The sequence below is a fragment of the Alternaria triticimaculans genome (genome assembly GCF_023758025.1).
Source record: "Alternaria triticimaculans strain BMP 0046 chromosome Unknown scaffold_3, whole genome shotgun sequence".
NCBI lineage: Eukaryota > Fungi > Ascomycota > Dothideomycetes > Pleosporales > Pleosporaceae > Alternaria > Alternaria triticimaculans.
The window spans coordinates 2,748,538-2,765,557 of NW_026055960.1; the positions used below are offsets into that span (position 1 = coordinate 2,748,538).

The window sequence follows — 17,020 nt, forward strand, 5'->3', positions numbered from 1 at the left end:
CAAGCCGTTGCTCCAATATCTGAGCCGTCTCAGGACTCGGTTCGGAAGGAATGGCAATCTCGTAGCCAGGCATGGGGGTTTGGGCCAGGATAGTACCCCGGTCGAAATGCCTTGGATGCAGTGTTTGCACAGAGACACCGGTGTACTGCCGCCGCTTCAGTATGGCATGTGAGACGGGTGCTGGGCCACGCAGATCGGGGAGCAGCGAGGGATGCACGTTGAGACCGCCGTATTGCGCATAGTTGAGGATTCGCGGTGGGACGAGGAGGCCGAAGGATACGGCGATGACGACATGTATGGGGGTCGGTGGAGTCCAGCCGGTGAAGGTATCGATCACATGGGTGGGCAGGTTGAGCTCTTCGGTGGCTACCTGCTTGATGGGTACTGTAACGTGTCAATTGATGTTGTGTTGTAGCTAAACGACGTTCCTACCCTCTCTCAACGTCTTCAGTCCCCGTCCGGTGGGCTTCGCTGGTCGGTGGATGACATCAATGCTCTCAATGAGGCCGGGCACATGCCGCTTCGCGTCTACTACGGCGCGCAGTGACGCGATGCTGAAGGCGTCAGAGCCACAGAAGAGAATCCGCAATGGCTCCGACGTCCGAGCGGGAGCAGACGTCGAGCTGCATCGGCAGGGAGGAGTGGCGATCAAAGAGCGGACGGGGCTGCGCAGCCTCCAGATCATGGTTCAGAGGTGAGGAAGCTCGGCGACAAAAGCCGCGCCGCAGGGTCTGGACGTTGCGATCGTGATCCCGTGGGGCATCTCGACCACGACAATCGGAGGGATCCCTGCTGCCCGGCCGCCGCATCGCGATGGACTGCAGTGCCTGACTATGGAATACAAATAGGCCACGACGACCGCTCGTTGTCGGGGTTGCGCGTTGGCACGTTCGCTGGCTGTCTTGTCCTCCGCGTCTCCTCCGCACGCGTGACGTAGTCATCCATCACCCAAATCCACCAGAAGCGCCGCGCGACCAGGCACGTCGCAGAATGCACACATGTCTTCCACGGCGGTTCCCAAGGTCGTCCCGGCGCAGCTCTCCTTTCTAGCCATATACAATCCCTCGCTCGGAACATCAGATGAGACTTTCCACCAGCAGATTGTCTTCTACTACTCCAAGGCCGCCAAGACGCGCTCCAGGCTGAAGGATGGCGATACAGAGAGAGAGGAAGAGTTGCGCGAGCAGGAGAACGAGAAGCTTCGCCAGGTCGGGCTAGCTCAGGGCATGGTAGGCTTTGCGAAGTAGGACGCATGCAGGCGAGCTCTTTCCATGTCTTCAGCTAACCAAGAGTAGGAGTTTCTCAAATGGCGAAGCGGTTGACTCTGTGGAAACACAAAAGTCGCGCATTGTTCTACGCGAACTGGAGAATGGATGGTGGATATTGGCAGTATGTATGCCCACGTGCTCAGCAACACTACAACTAACACCGCCATAGTCCATTGATCTCACCCAACTCCCACCGACCGGCGGCCTCACACGAACCGACTCGAGCACCGATACCACCGAGCCCATAATCGAATACTCGTCGCGCGAAGTCAGTCCACCTGCGCTTCTAATCCAGCAACTCGTACGCGCCCAATCCGTCTTCCTACTACATCATGGCTCCACACTCGAGAACATGTTCTCCAAACATGGCCGTGCCAAGTTCTGCAGCATACTCGACAAGTACTGGTCGCGATTTGCGAGCAGCTGGGACGTGCTGCTACATGGAAGCCCTGCGGTGGACATATATGGTGGTATGAAGCTGGCAGCAGGTGGCGAGCTGGGTATGGGTGTTGGCGAGGAGGAGTGGGGAAGCAGCGAACGAGACGTGCTGGAAGACTTCGCACGCAGAACCTCAGGTCTCGTCGATGTCATGATGTCCCGCTTTGGCGAAGCATCACCTCTACAACAAGCCAAGACATCCACAGACCCGAAGACACTCGAAGTGTCAGAGCTGGAACCCTGGATAGGAGTCGGAAAGAACGTCCATGCCGCAGATGGCGTTGTCTTTTCGGGTCTGGGAGCTGTGAGCAGGAAGTCATTACGAGACTTGTCTCACTGGGTAGAGACTATCTACGCTCACGGCGAGTATGCTTACGGTGTACGAGATAATCCAACATCTGATCGCAGGAAACGGCGAAGGAGAAATCTGAAGCCCGAACCAGAACCAGAAGAGCCGTCGCCTCCAATACAAGAAGAAAGGCCGCGTTTTCCTCCGTCGAGCAACGGCTCCCTACCACCGGGCATCCCTCCGCCTATCGTCAAAGCAGCCGAGAACTCTCTCGATAAGGCCTCCGCCAACGTCCAAAACAACAAGTCCCAAGTCGACTCTACTGCACCTGAGTCCAAGCCAATGCTAGCGTCTCTGGGTGACACCGAGACATGGATGAAGTACATGACACTTGGCTATGGGACAGCATGGGGTGGTGGAAAGAAGAGTGCTGAATCTTCGGAATCTACTGCTCCAACGCCGGCACGGCCACCACCGGCACGGGAACGCACCCCTTCACCAGCAGCGATGCGTTACATAGACCCTACACCTGATGTGGACCCAGCAGAGGAGAAAATGAAGCAGCAGATACGTCTAGAGAACGACGGGTATTTCCTTGTAGGACTCAAAGGCGATCTGCAGGACCTAGACATCGACGACGAGAACGGGGAGGGCGACTGGAATATCCGTATACCGCTACGGACTATACACGTGGAGGTCGACAGGCGAGAAGCTTCACTGAAAACAGAAGATGGCGACTCGGACTCGACTCCGCAGTACGAGAGAGACATGAAGGTGGAGCCGACAATAGAGAACAAACTGTCACGGTTACGGCCTGTTGTCTACGTTGTAAGTCCACGCATCACTTCCAGACTCCTCTACCCTACTAACACCCACCCCAGCACCGACCCTTCGTCTACACCTTCCTCTTCGAACACCGCACCCACTCCCTCGGCGTCGCATCCTTCTACCGCGACATCCACAACTTCTTCTCGCCCCTCCACCGCTCCCTCGACAAAAGCACCTCCCCATCTCTCGTCGCGGCGCGTCTCCACGCCGTCTCAAACCACTACACAACAGAAGCCTCAACCGGCGGCTCAGGCCCCTCCTCCGGCCCCAACACACAAACCATCTACGACCTCGTCTACGACCCCCGCACCTACACCGTGCATTCCAGCCTCCCCAACATCCCCGACCCAGGCACCCTCCTCGCCGAAGGCCTAGGCAGCAACAGCACGAGCTCCCTCGGCTGGAGCAGAATCGAAGCCCTGAACGTACATTCTCAGATCCTCGCCACGGTAGCGGGTACGCGCCGCAACCTCTCTGAAATAGAACGCACGTGCAAAACCTCGCGTGGCTGGTGGGTCGTCTGGATGCGTCTGCCCCCCTCGCAAGTAAGCAACGAAGACACCGCGCAGAACAATGCTTCGAATGAAAACGCCGGTTCGGGGCATGGCTCCGGCCAATTCAATTCCAACGAGCTGCGCGAAGCGTTTCTGGTGAGGAGGGCGCGGGATACGACGGCGCATAGTGCGAAGAGTTCGAGTAGCTTTGCGAGTGGCATGTGGAGTGGGCTTGGTATGGGAGGTGGGAGTACGTCGCGGAATGAGAGGATGGGTGGGAGTGCGGCGGGGTGGGGGCCTAAGGGGTTGGCGGAGGGGATTGGGATTGATGCGAGGAGGTATGTGGAGGAGTTGTTGAGCTTGAATAGGTAGATGGGAGGTGTTGGGGTAAGAGATTACGTGACCGTGCTGGTGTTGGGTTGACGGGTATATAGATTGGGCCATACCCCAGATTCGATCAAATCATCATTTTTACTCAAATACCATTTTGCCCTTTAATATGGGTGTGTATGGGGAGTTGGAATCATGGTGATGCAAAGAATATACCACAAGGAGCAATTTGGGCGAATGGGCTTCGTTTTGTATACTATCAGCGTCTTGTCATGGTATGTGTTTCCCACGCGTACTGTGTGACACAAACCTGGGATTTCGGAACCCCTTTGTACAACGACCAGCGACTGGCACTACGTCCGGACTTTATGAAATACTCTTCATTTAACTGCGGGCACGTTTCCCTCGTCGTCATTGTACATCTATGCTAGCGTTCTACCTTCTAAGGCTGTTTCGCAGCCCGCCCAACACAAACATAGTAAACACGGCCCTTCCCATCTTTACCCACCCCCTTCCCCATGAATTCCTCAGCAGCCTTGACAATCTCCTGATGATCCTCCGGGGGCAATACATGATCCCCTCCCAGCGCCGCCAGCCTGACAAAAGCTTCCTGTACCAACTCCGGCGTCTTCATCTGATCGTTGTCCGCTTTAGCCTGGCGCAAAAGCCGGAGTATTCCTTCGAGGGCAGCTTTGTCTGCATCGGCTGTAGAAATCTCCTTCTGCTGGTTTTGCATGTTGGTTTCTTCGTCTGGTAGGTTTGGCGAGCTTTCTGCTGCTGAGGGACTGGCGATGAGGCCACGGAACGAAGGTGGCAGGCGCAATTCCATTATGCCTTCTCGGCGTAGAACCTCATCTGCAGACTTCTGCACTGCTTCTTCATCGGCGAGTACCCACTTGACCCAGTGTTGAGCGTGAAACTCCTCTTGCTCTTTGTCGAGGGGGTTTATGCAGTGGAATTCCCTAATTGTGATGATTAGTAACTAGCTTAGTCTTTTTGCGTACATGCAATGATTGATGGTTAGATATACGTACTTTACCATCTCCTCAAACTTTCTCGTAGCAAGAGAACTAGATGGTGATGCTCTTGACTGGCTATCCAACCATTCTCTTATAACATTCGCCGCCTTGTACGTAAACTGCGAGTCCACTTTTCTCGTTTCGTAGTTCAAGCTACTGGTTCTCTCTCGATAGCGACTCTCGTGCCAGATAATGTGTAATGGTATAGTGTCATCATTGTCCCACGTGGGCGGTATGTAGCCATTGTCATTTTCTTCCGAGATAGCTCTCAAAGGGCCTTTCAGCTGAATGTGAAGCCAGTGAGCCACTATGGCAAGTATAGAGTGCATGAAATGCATTCGCGGTATTTCGTACTGCAGAGTGCGGCGAAAGGCTGTGAGATATCCGGTTAGAGTTTTGATGGGAAATAGATTTTGTCCTGTAGAGGTGGTTGCGCGGCGAGTTGCCTCACGCTGAACGACCTCTTGTATGGTTTTGTTCGTGATGTTGAGAAAGTTTCGTCGCTGCGTTCCCCCTTCACAAAGAGCATCTATGATGGGCGTGTTATGGCTTTGCAGTCTGGTCTTGGTTTTGACTACCCAGTCGTTGGCGCTGTGTGCATTGCGAGCGAGGCTAGAAAGAGAGCGACCGTGTGCCAGAAATATACGTTGCAAACAATGTCGCAGAGTCCACGGTCGATCGCCACCGAACACACTCTTGTCGCCCATGATCTTGAGATAGGTTTCCATATCTGGCCACTCCTTTGCCAACACAGGAGTGCAAGGGGATGGGGCTGTCACGCTGTGAGCCTGTCGTAGGTAGTTATAGAGATGTGCCGTCGCGACCGGGCTGCCGCTGTGGTTCTGGAATACCGTATTCAACTCATCAACAGCTTGGGCGACGACAAAGGCTATTAGGCCAGCTAGAAACGGGTTATATCGTGGCCAATCCCAACGAAAGACTCCAAGGACGCATTCTTCTCTTCCACTTATCCTGAGACCTGTTATCTTTTCTTTCATCATGGCGCGTCGACCCCAAAACATTTCCGTGGTATGCCAGTCTACAATCTTTGCTGTGTCTACATCGCTTCGGAAGAAAGAGGTGAGCGTTTTGCGGATTGGATTTGATGTGAATGGGTATTGTTTTAACAATTCCAGGTAATGACCAGAGTCGCTGTCATTCTGATAGTAATTCTTGTATGCCCAGTTATTCTTGTAGTCGTCTCTTATGATGTTTGGCTCGGCAAGTATGACGACCTCTTGTACCTTCAGGTATAGATCCGTACAGAGGACCAGTTCCACGCTCAGATCAGGAAGTTCCCTCTTTTTTTGTCCCTCCGGTTTGGGAGCAGAGTATAAAGTCTGGAGATACTCTCGCCAGAGTTGAGTGAAGTTGTCCATAATGGGAGGATCTTGGAAGCTGCCCATTCCCTCGACGTCCATGCCTAAGATGTCTTCCAGGGCGTTGACCAGTGGTTGAAGGGCAGGCATGTACGTTTTGTAGTTGTCAAAATAGCCGATTCGAAGCACATACTCCATTGCTCGGTATCGACCGGCGTAGTTTTCAGCCTGGAAGAAACGGCTCAACGCATCCCGGATAGTGGTATAAGTGTCTAGACAGCTGAATTCGGCCACGTGTTTTGGAATCTGGATATCCGCGTCGCTCGTATCTACCGGAATAGCTTCGTCGGAACCTGATCGGATGTCTTTGCGTTTGCAAAGATAGTTCAAGCAGAATGTCTCCATCGAGTTAAGTCCGGGGAACTGCATCGTAAACTCGTGAACGAGACTCCGGAGCATCTGCAACCCGGCTTGAGTCGTTGCCGCGGTCGTGATGAGGTCAAGGTTTCTGTTTACCAAATAGTCTTGCCATGCCTTGTGGATGGCCTGTTTGATGCGTAAGTGATCATGTAGAAGGGATTCCATAGCGACTTGACGCTCTTCCTCGCTGTTATCGACAAAGTATGTGATCCGTGACGTTGTTGGCGGTTTCTCGGCGACCGCAATCGCAGCACTCTCGACTTCCTGATCAGCCAACTCCTCAATCTCAAGCTTACTGAAGCGATTGGTAATATCATCCATAGAATCATGTCGTTGAGCCTTGTCACCAGCCTTTTTGACGTGTTGCGCGTTGCATATAAACGGTCGTAAGATATTGAGCGTATGCTCCAGCGTCTCCGTGAAGAAAGTATGACCGGCGTTGTCTTCTTCTTTCACTACCTTCTCAATTCCATCCAACCCATCGACCTGACTCTCATGCCATTGCGACGACTTCTTCCGTTGTCTGATGGCCCGTGCCGCGCACTGAGCAGCGTATACAGGAACGACGAATTGCTTGGGCGGTTTCTCGGCGATTGCCTCCGCACATGCAATTAGTCCGCTAATACTGACTTCTCGCTCTTCTAGCTTCTTCTTTTTCCGGGCCTGTGATTTTGATGCCTTTGATTCCAACGATGACTTGTAGGGCGGCGGAAAGCCTAAACGTGTTGCAGTGCTGCAGAGCCAGTTGATGTACGTATTGGTGTCTTTTTTGTATTCGAGATAGCTGTTGTAGATGTTATCGGGTAGCATGTTGGCTGGGAATTACCGGAGGATGCGGCGAAGGTAGTGCTGAAAGTGCCAATGAATCGACAGATACACTGGGCAGTGTGAGGAGGATATTCATGTTTCCAGAAGAAAGATGGTCGGGCTGATACAGTCCTAATCACACCAACTAGCGTCGCGCTAAACTCTGAGGTTGCAGAGAAGGTGTTGATGGACGCGACCAGGGATCTCCGGATCTGACACAACGCGTAAATCGGCAATGCTGAGCGGCCCGATTAGCTACAACCCCTCTCAACCATTGCTTTCGCCATCGTGAGAGAGATGTTCGGCATCGTGTCTGTTATTGATATCGCGTGGCCTGATCTTGCGGAAGTGATCAACGCGAATAGAGTGCGCCTCTGACTAAAACCTGGTCCGGTCTTTGTTCGGGCTGGTCATCGAGATCGTACTTTGGTATACGTTGTGGTTGCGATAGCTTTGTGGTTGCACAAAGTATGCAAAAGCCATATGTGACATTTTTCGTTGTCGCGTCTAACCCCGCTGTCTGGCTCTTCAGAATGTGGGCTCGATCGTTCCTGCAATGCCAACATTGTGCGTGTCCATGCGTGTGGTACGAGGTTGCAGTGTCGTGGCTGGGAGAGGATGTTCTGAACGTGAGTGATCAGTGGAGGAAGGAGCGACGAAGGGCATACTCAGCAAGACATGCCTTGGCAGATCAGGGACTAAACGAAAAACGCACCTTGACGAACACATTTCATTAAAACTAAAGTCGCTACACTGGGGTATATCTGTACGCTTTTAACCTCAAGAATTCCCTTCTTCATCGCCCTCCCTCGTATAATCGTCTTCAAAAGCGAAATAAGCTTCAACCACCCGACCTCCACTAATCACTCCACCTCAATCCCATCCACATCCTCCGTATCATCCAACGCCCTAACCACCTCCTCCATCTCCTTCGGACTCGTAATCCCCCAAACCCCACCGCCCTTAACAGCTCCCTTCATACCCACCTCCTTCCCCACCAGATTCCTGCCCACCTTCCCCGGTCCAATACCCACATACCGCATAATCTTCTCTTGTTCATGAAGATACTTAACGCTCTTCCACCACTGCACCGTCTCCACACAACTCCGCGCTAGCAAGTCTTTCAACTGCTCTTTATCCTGGAAGGGTTTACCGGACACGTTTGAGATGCAGGGCATGATGCCGGGCCATGTTATGATATCGCGGCCATCTTCGGTGGGTTTGTGCAGGATGCGTTTCATGGTCTCGGCCGCGGGTTTCATGAGGAGGCTATGGAAGGGAGCGTCGGATTTAAGTCGTACATGTCTCGGGTCGTGGCCGCCGAATTGGCGCAGGTTGGTAAGGAGCGTGCTGATGCGTGTTATACTGCCACTCAGAACAATCTGGTTCTTCGAATTGAGGTTTGCAATGGCGACTTGCTGGACGGCGGGGAGGTGGTCGTGGGAATCGGCTTTGGAGCCTAGGGCGAGGAACTCGTGGATGCCGTTGATGAGGGACTGCATGTGCTCTTCGGATTCGCAGACGAGGGCCACCATGCCGAACTCGCCGCCTTCTTCTGCGACGGCTTCTTGGCTGCATTTGCTCATTACTTCGGCTCGGCGCCGGACCATCTTTAGGGCGTCGTGGAAGGTGAGGTAGCCGCCTGCTACTAAAGCTGCGAATTCGCCGAGCGAATGGCCCAGTGTGATGTCGACGCGCTCGCTGGTCTTGAAGCCAAACTCCTTCTCCAGTATCCGCAGTATCAGGATCGAGGTTGCCATAATGGCCGGTTGCGCGTTCTCGGTTCGTGTAAGCTCGGCATTCGTGCCGGACTCGATTGTCTTCGTAAGGGGGAGTTGAAGGGTCTCGTCAATCTCCTCGAGGATGGGTTTCGCGGTCTTGGGGAAGGCTTGCAGCCATGGTGTGCACATTCCCACGCGTTGTACGCCTTGGCCTGATATTTTTTAGCATGCTGTAGTATCTGAGTATCTGATCGCCAGAAAGAAGTACCAGGGAAGAAGATAGCAGTCTTGGGTCTCGTAGCGGGCGCATCTCGCACGCTGCTCATCCAGCGCCGCCGTGCAGGCTGACAATTGGCGCTCCGCTCGCCGCATCGCATACACCGTCGCGGAAGACGCGGAGCTGCTCTAGAAACGGTACTAAAAGAAGCAGACATGGCGTGTTTCTGGCTATGAAGTTTGGGGAGTCATGGTGTTGATTTCCAGAAGCTCTGCGGAGATGCGGAGGTTCGGGCGCGGGGAATTGACGTGAGGTGCCCTGCAGCTTGAATTAGCGCCGTGGGGTTACCCTTCCACCCACGGCCGAGGTCTTGCTTTTCCGCGACCAATCGTCACCGAGGCAGTGAGTGACATGTTTACAGGCCATGAAATTATTAAATTCATTGCTAGACCGAAGGAAATCCTTGATAGTGGACACTTCCATAGCATCCTTACGCGCCCTGGATGTTGAGTCCAGCGTCAACCTGAATGCGCATACCAGTCATGCTAGTGTTCTTCGCCAACATGACATACGCCGAAGCACAGTCATCCATGCGAGTGACCTGCTTCAGCGCTGCAGCATTCTTGAGCTGCTCGATCTTCTCTTCGCTATACTTGAGGCCCTGCGTGACTGTCAGCATAAGAAGACAGTATAGCTTCTGCATCCTTACCCATTCGGTCAACAGTAAGCCTGGGAGAACGGTATTGACGCGAATCTTGGGCCCGACGGTGGCGGCAAGGCATTTGACGAGTTGGAATTGGGCTGCTTTGGTGACGGCGTATGGCATGCTGGAGCCGCCTTGGCTGACACCCTGTGATTCGGTATCAGTACTCGATCATTAAACCCATAGTCCGTAGTTGTGTCAAGATAAGAGAAATTGAGAACATACCGCAATACTGCCCGTAGTGATCATCAGTCCACCATCTGGATTTGCGTCGAACGTACTCCTCGCCTCAGACAGCAGTGCCTTGGGGACCTTGACGTTTGCACTCCAGCACTTATCCCATTCTTCTTCGCTCATGGAGTCGAGATCTTTCCACTCGGAGAAGCGTGTCCAGCCTGCGTTGGCGATGATAATATCCAGCCCTCCCAGCTGTTCAATCGTCTCCTTAATAGCTCTCCTCGCCTCATCCGTCGACGTCATATCCTATCTCACATTAGCCCATCTTCCTCTTTCCTACCCACTCCCCAACTTTTATTCCCAATTCCCAACTTCCAACCCAATCCACCAGTCCCCTGACACCACCCCTATCTAGGTAAACAAGTAGACTCACCGCTTTGATAACAACAGCCTTGACCCCATGCTCCTGACACGCCTTCTGCACCTTCTGCGCCGGCTCAATCCGGTTGAAGTAGTTAATCGCCACATTGGCGCCTTCACTCGCAAACGTCGTGCTGAGGAGTTCGCCGAGGCCGCTGAATGAGAAGTGTTAGTAAGAGATGAGCTGTATGGAGGAAGGCGTTCAGGAAAGATGTAATGTACGTACGCCGATCCACCGGTAATAAGTACATTCCTGCCTTTGAGGTCGTATGGCATGTTTGCTGCTTTGCTGCCTGCTCTGTGTGCGTTGGGTAGGCCTGGTGGAGATGTAGAATGCGATTAATGTGGTTCCTGTTGTAGATCTGGAGCAAGGCAGAGAAGATAAGCTTTCAGCAGGAAAGGCTTGGGATAGAGTAACGAGAGTTTATTCGTGTGTTGTTTACAAGCTGACTGTCGGACCGTCGTCACCGTCGGGAAACATGGTGGGGCAATGGATTCCGGAGTTTATGCAGGTGAGGACCACCCCCGCCCCCCGGTTCTATCCATCGTACTTCTTGCCGGTTTGGGGTTAGTAGGGTTACCTCGGTACAGTCATACATCATTTACATGGCATGTAGCGGGCTGATGTTTGCTCCGCTTGTATTGTACTCGATTGCAGGACGCCGTAAGATGCGATAGTAAATAACCCTCATAACCAACCGTTCCCCTCCAACCCATCCTAAGCGCTTATCCCAAGCATTGCCTTTGGATGAATAGTCTACGTGCCTAGGTATGAATTCCATGAAGAAGAAGCCTCCTCAAACACACTCTACATGTTATCGAAATCCAGACCCCAGTCGTCATCTCCTCCGCCACCACCCATATCCATGTTCATGTCCATGTCCATATCCATGCCCATACTACCCATGTCACCCAGATCCATACCAGGCAAGCTGCCCAAGTCTGTGCTCATATCGCCTGCGCCTGCATCGCCATTGCCCATGCCGATGTTCGACAGGTCCAAGCCTTCGGCACCAGTAAGTTCGTCCATACTGCGTTGCAGCGCTTTGTTATCCATGTTGGAAATGTCGTCTACCACCGTCGCGGCTGCTGCGTCGTCGATAGCTCGGTTCAGGTCATCGGATATAGTTTGCGATTGCATGTCCCCGATGTTGACGCTCGGTATGTTGATGGGTGGTGCTTGGAGTCCAGCTTCGCTAAGGGAGGCAAAGTGCGCTTCTACTCGGCGGTGCAGACGCACTATCGTCTCTGCAGTCAGAGGATCTGTCGCGACCAGATTGGCTGCGCTCTCGAATTCCTGCTTGAGCATCTCGCGGAGATTCATGCGGGTTCGTTGTTGAGGCGGCGCTGGTATCGAGCTTCCCATCCAGTCTATCGTGATCGGACTGTCTTCAACGGTCGGGGCGCAGATGATAGACACGCCAATGTCGAGCGCAGCGGCTCCGTTGCCAGCATCTGTCTGCGCTTTTACCTCATCTATGATTGCGCGTAGCGTTCTGGTGGCACCAAGCATCTTCAGCGATGCATAGATTTGGCGATGTGTATAGCCAGGTGGGTTTGGCTGTAACGAAGAAGTCGAAGCCCATTGACATAGTTGTTGTATTGTATGCCGTAAAGACGTGTTCAAAGTGCTGTTCGGCGCATTCGTCCACTGGTCCACTTCCTTCAAGCTAGCGTATATGGATCGTTCGTAGTGTGCATGCACTTTGATTGCCTGGATGAAAGGCTCAAGTGTCGTGCGATTTGGCTCGCGCCGCTGTAGCGTGCGGAAGCATTTCTCCAGACGACTAGCCACCATCGCTATTATAGTCGAGTGCATAGCTTGTGCATCGCCAGAAGAAGGAGTCGTCAGTATGATTTCATTGAAAATGCGTATCATTGAGTCGAGGTCCTTGTGTGTTTGAAGAAGCGCGTAGTTGGCCATCCACGTGAGACCTTCAATCAAAGACGGTAACAGGAAAGTCTCTCCGAGATCTGAAATCGAGTCAGTGTGGTTTAACTGGACGAGAAAATTGGGGTAAGCTTACATTCCAAGCCACCTTTGACCGACTCAAATGACAGTACGCCTGTCGAGCATGCCACGACAGTCTGCCTGAAAAGGGTCGGAACTATAAGATAGAAATCCTGTGGCCGACAGGATGCAAACACATCATTGCTCAACCCTTCCTTGTCGGCATCATAGAGCCCTTTGAGCCAGTTTCCGAGATGCTTGCCCTGTTCTTCGCTCAATTCGTCGGGGAGCATGCTATGGTGGCCGCGTTTCATAAGCTTGGCGATAAATGTATCATGTCGGATGCCAATGTCGTGATATGTAAGATCATAGCGATATACGAAGGCCATAACGAGGACAAGTATTGCGCCAAACTCGTCGTAGACCGGTTGGTATTCGCCTACATTCGTCAGCCACGAATCTTTGCAAAATTTAATGAAGCTAACCTTGATCACTGTCGTAATGCCACTCATCGAGGAATTGGCATAGTGGCCGCAGGATGCTTGCCGGCGAAGTGAATTGAAGCATCACATCCATTGCCTGCGGTTTCCTGAATGTCAACGAGGACAGTTGCTTCAAATACATGGTCGTTTGTGTTTCGCAGAGATGTGCTATGAACTATCATCACATCAGCAGGTCCCTCTCGCAGTTCTTTTCATCATGTCTTACATCTGTCACAGCAGCGACGATGGCCCCGGCATTTCCATCCAGGCTCTCAAGCTCGTCAATGTACGTGCTGACTTTATCGAAGTTCGACTTGCACTGGCTTAGTAACTCTTTCCTCTCGTATCTCTTCGATGGAGGACCTTGCATAGGAGCTTCGCCAAGCAATCGCTCTACAGCCCCAGCCGGAATGAGCCCATGGAGTGCGCAGGCATTAAGGAAGTCTTGCTTGACATCAGAGAGAGAGTTGTTACTTCCCATGATATCGTCAAACCCCTGCGAGAAAGACGGGAAAGCATGGGGATCCACGTGACTGAGTGCTTGGGTGATGCACATTTCTGTTGTCATCGGAAATATCGACCCGGAGATTTGTACGAGGAGCAAGGGTACTTTGTTGATCAGGAATGATTTCAGGGGAAACATTGTCTGCGTTGGTTCACTGCGATACATGGCGTTGGCTAGGACATCGAAAGCGGCGGTGATCAAATCCGTGGCCATGTTTTGTGCTTCCAACTGACGAAGATCAGCATTTCTTCGCGATCAAATGATTCTGGCCTACCTTGTATCGCGAATGGAGATAATTGATAATGATGAAATCATCAGTAAGAGGCCGCGCGACAAGCTTGGAATGTTAGCAACGTGCCACATCGTCAGCTGAAAGACGTACCAAGGCGTTCAAAAATACGTAGAGACCGGCTCGTGTATTCACCTGTGGAAGCTCCATCACGGCATCGAGCTGGAGTGCAGCGACTTCGAGACCGGCGCTCCTGTTTCCCTCTCCGTTCATGTTGGGAAGCTTCTCATAAAAGTCGTGTCGTTTTTGCGAGAGCTCAAGTCTTTCAGCTAGTTGCAACGACTGATGCGATCCGCCCGAGTTGTTGGAGAGAAATGGGATAAATGAAGAAAATGACTGGATAAAATGTTTGCGTATGTCTAATCCATGTGAGTAATGTACTTCTTAAGTCTTGAGCAAACCCGTTCGAAAACATCGTACAAACATCAGAATAATTAGAGGTGCGCTTACCTTTCCCCTTGGGATTGTTCAGTATCCGCAGAATTCTTGGGTTTTCTATTATGCCAATCACAAGCATAGCAAGCCCTTCCCGGACATTGATAGAGTGTTGTTGTGGTTGTTGGATACCAGCCATTGCCTGGATCATGGTATCACTGGTATGTGAAGTGACCATCGCCTGCATCCATCTTGTTACAACAATAAGCGTGCGCAAGCCTTCGGTATTGTTGATAGGCCGTTCTTCGGCAGCAAAAGCCTTGTGCAAGCGGTGGAAGACAATTTCCTCGAGTTCTGGTGGATTGTCCCATTGCGGCTCCTTGGTCGGTTTCTCGTCGCCTGTCTTGACCGGAAGCCGGTCCTTGGAGTACAAGAACGTCAGCGTTAGAACATCAGAAGCATCGACCTTCTTCAGCGCTAGTAGCTGCTCGAGGAAGACGATGGAGCGCGGGTCGACATTGCTGGATCCTGCAACGCGTGGTCGAAGTACAAGGGCAGCAAGCTTCCGGCCAGGCAGTGGAGACTTTGCGTGCAGCTGCGCGACGGCTGCAGCGAACAGGTCAGGCTGGACGCGGCGCTCGAGGCACCTGTCCAAGAAAGTCGTCCATTCCTTGACCATGGACTCCATAGCCCATGTAGTAAAAATGCGCCCTGGACGTTGGGCTGGTAGTTGACAAGAAAAAGAATATAGGATGTGGTCCGGCGAGGAACAAAGGTGGTCGTGCTTAGCTGAGGTTGGCCGATGTTCCTTGGCAGGCACGATCCATGGATGCGGACAGCGCACAGAATCCGCGAACCTTCCAACGCGTCTGGTCAGCAAAAGGAATTCCACGCCAAGCTCTCCAATTTATATTTTATGGTCGGAATTTCGTGTCTAAAATCAAAGGTAGAGAGATGATGGTGCGGGGAGCACAAGCCGTCAAGTTCAATGCGTAACATTGATGGTATTGAAATAGTTACATTACTACCGGATGATAGAAGCGTTCTCGCCCATGTCGTGGGACATGTACAACCATTGCGCAGCGATGGCGCGAAGTGCTGATCGCTGAAGACTGACCGCTAACCCCAGCCCTCGCCAACCCAAATAAATCCACACACGTCTTGGTGCGACGCAAATTACGGTCGTGATGCTGACGACCACCGTGCACTAGACAACGCCATACTCCACGCCAAGCTTCAAGATGGACGGCGACGGGCGTCCTGTAGCTGGTCGTCCGCATCCGGTGCCCGTGGGCCCACCATCCAGTCCTCCATGGCGAGCCACTGACTCCACGTCTTTTCGGCCCCCTCGATCTCGGCCAGCTGGACCTCCTGCAATGGCTTCAGGAAAGGCACTGACTCGTGCGGTGACATGTCGTACTGGCACTTGACCTTTGCCCAACCCACGCTCTTGGCTGCGAAAAGGTAGTTGCGACGCTCACACTCGTGCATTGGGCCGACTCCCTTCCTCCAGTCCTCGCCAAAGAAGCCGTGCATGATGCCTGGACTGTCCATTCCTGTGATGACAAGACGTCGAATGAAGGGCACAAGGGAGACCCATGCCGGCGCCGGCTGGCCTCGCGAATTGGTGACGGGACCTTGGCGGGGCCAGGGCATGTTGTATGCAGCAGCGCCCGACGAGTGAGGCAGCGGTCCTGAGGCGTTCATGAGGGGAGTCTGCGTCCATTGGAAAGGCAGGCAGATGTTGATGAGGGCGCATACTGCCTGCACGCCGTTGTCGTGCTGCGCATGGTCGAGGAAATAGCGCTGGCAGCTTTGGTATGCAGGATGCCAGTCGAAGATGTCGAAGTGCGGCTCAGACGAGGCGGTTGGCACAGATGGCGAGCCTCCTGAGGAGGTGCTGCCGCGCGCAAAAGTTCCACCGCGAGTTTGGAAGGTCGGGTATCCCGCGGGGAAGTTTGTGGTGAAGCCGGGTAAACTTGTCATGGTGAGGGCAGCGCAAGCTACTGCAGGAACGGCAAAAGTCAGCACAGCTGGTTGGTTGGCTGGAGGAGAACACCAGTTTGTGTACTCGCAGCTCGCAACTTACCGAGCTGGGTGCAACCACTGTCAAATAAACGTGCCGGTGCAGAATGTCGGGTCTGGCTAACAGCAGCCCAAGGGAGCCAGGGTCTCAGGGTTCAGGCAGGATGAGACGAGGAACAGGATCAATGACGAAACGACCGAGTGGGCGGCTAGTTCAAGGCTGCTGCAGTGTCTGTTGCTTGGTGTTCTGGTAGCATGGATAGCGGGCGCGATAAGATGCTTTATACATGGGGAGGTTGAGTATACGGATGCTGAGGCTTGAGAAGTTGCTTATATGGAGTGGCTTCGGTCGACGCCGCCCTGCTAACCTTGCGAGGAATTATTGAAGCCTCCGTGAGATGGCTGCGATTTTGGAATAATCCTGGCGATGATCAAGTCGAGCCACTCCGGCTCCCTTGATCATTGACCAGTAAGTTCAGCGAGTCGGGCCAATCAGCGACGGCATAGGGCCTGGTGGAGCCGGCGATGGTGGCTGCGCAGTTCGCGGGTCGGCGGCCAGGACGACGGCTCCCGAGGCGGTCTATTCAAAAACTCTGTAGTAAACCAAGTGTCGTCAAGACTGCGCTACCTGCGCTGCCGTTGGCTGCTTGCGTGCGCTTCAGCCGACCGCTGCCCCCCTTTTTGCTGTTCCTTGTACATGTTGCTGCGCGATGATGGCCGTTTGGTCTCCAAGACAGTGGCAGAGACCGACGGAGCGGCCGAGATGCAGGCGCATCGAGCCGGCTTTGCGAATCAGCCCTTCTGAGCGCGCCGGGTTGTTTTTGTCATGCTTGACTCTGGCTAGAATGACTAGAGTGACAGGCGCCTCCAAACGCCCGGGCGATAGATCTCGTCAATCGCGGTAGGGGATCCACTGCCATGGCATGTAAAACGGATGTTCGTG

General features: G+C 53.1%; 5 protein-coding genes across 5 annotated transcripts; 1 reads left to right on the forward strand and 4 right to left on the reverse strand.

The window, feature by feature from the left end:
• Positions 1 to 998: 998 nt before the first annotated feature.
• Positions 999 to 3,689, forward strand: J4E78_003614 (uncharacterized protein; the record flags this gene model as incomplete). The annotated part of the gene is made up of 4 exons (XM_049364251.1): positions 999 to 1,243; positions 1,296 to 1,389; positions 1,438 to 2,823; positions 2,877 to 3,689. 4 exons carry the CDS (start codon positions 999 to 1,001, stop codon positions 3,687 to 3,689), a joined length of 2,538 nt encoding a protein of 845 aa, XP_049224916.1.
• A 400-nt stretch (positions 3,690 to 4,089) lies between these two features.
• On the reverse strand, positions 4,090 to 7,215 carry J4E78_003615 (uncharacterized protein; the record flags this gene model as incomplete). Its single annotated transcript, XM_049364252.1, has 3 exons — positions 4,090 to 4,609; positions 4,682 to 4,973; positions 5,352 to 7,215. 3 exons carry the CDS (start codon positions 7,213 to 7,215, stop codon positions 4,090 to 4,092), a joined length of 2,676 nt encoding a protein of 891 aa, XP_049224917.1.
• Positions 7,216 to 8,075: 860 nt separating this feature from the next.
• J4E78_003616 (uncharacterized protein) lies at positions 8,076 to 10,726 on the reverse strand (the record flags this gene model as incomplete). The annotated part of the gene is made up of 6 exons (XM_049364253.1): positions 8,076 to 9,145; positions 9,688 to 9,811; positions 9,860 to 10,000; positions 10,079 to 10,336; positions 10,464 to 10,605; positions 10,677 to 10,726. 6 exons carry the CDS (start codon positions 10,724 to 10,726, stop codon positions 8,076 to 8,078), a joined length of 1,785 nt encoding a protein of 594 aa, XP_049224918.1.
• Positions 10,727 to 11,258: 532 nt separating this feature from the next.
• On the reverse strand, positions 11,259 to 14,740 carry NUT1 (mediator complex subunit; the record flags this gene model as incomplete). Its single annotated transcript, XM_049364254.1, has 5 exons — positions 11,259 to 12,449; positions 12,599 to 12,886; positions 13,110 to 13,616; positions 13,771 to 14,036; positions 14,128 to 14,740. 5 exons carry the CDS (start codon positions 14,738 to 14,740, stop codon positions 11,259 to 11,261), a joined length of 2,865 nt encoding a protein of 954 aa, XP_049224919.1.
• A 548-nt stretch (positions 14,741 to 15,288) lies between these two features.
• J4E78_003618 (uncharacterized protein) lies at positions 15,289 to 16,038 on the reverse strand (the record flags this gene model as incomplete). The annotated part of the gene is made up of 1 exon (XM_049364255.1): positions 15,289 to 16,038. One exon carries the CDS (start codon positions 16,036 to 16,038, stop codon positions 15,289 to 15,291), a length of 750 nt encoding a protein of 249 aa, XP_049224920.1.
• Positions 16,039 to 17,020: the final 982 nt, after the last annotated feature.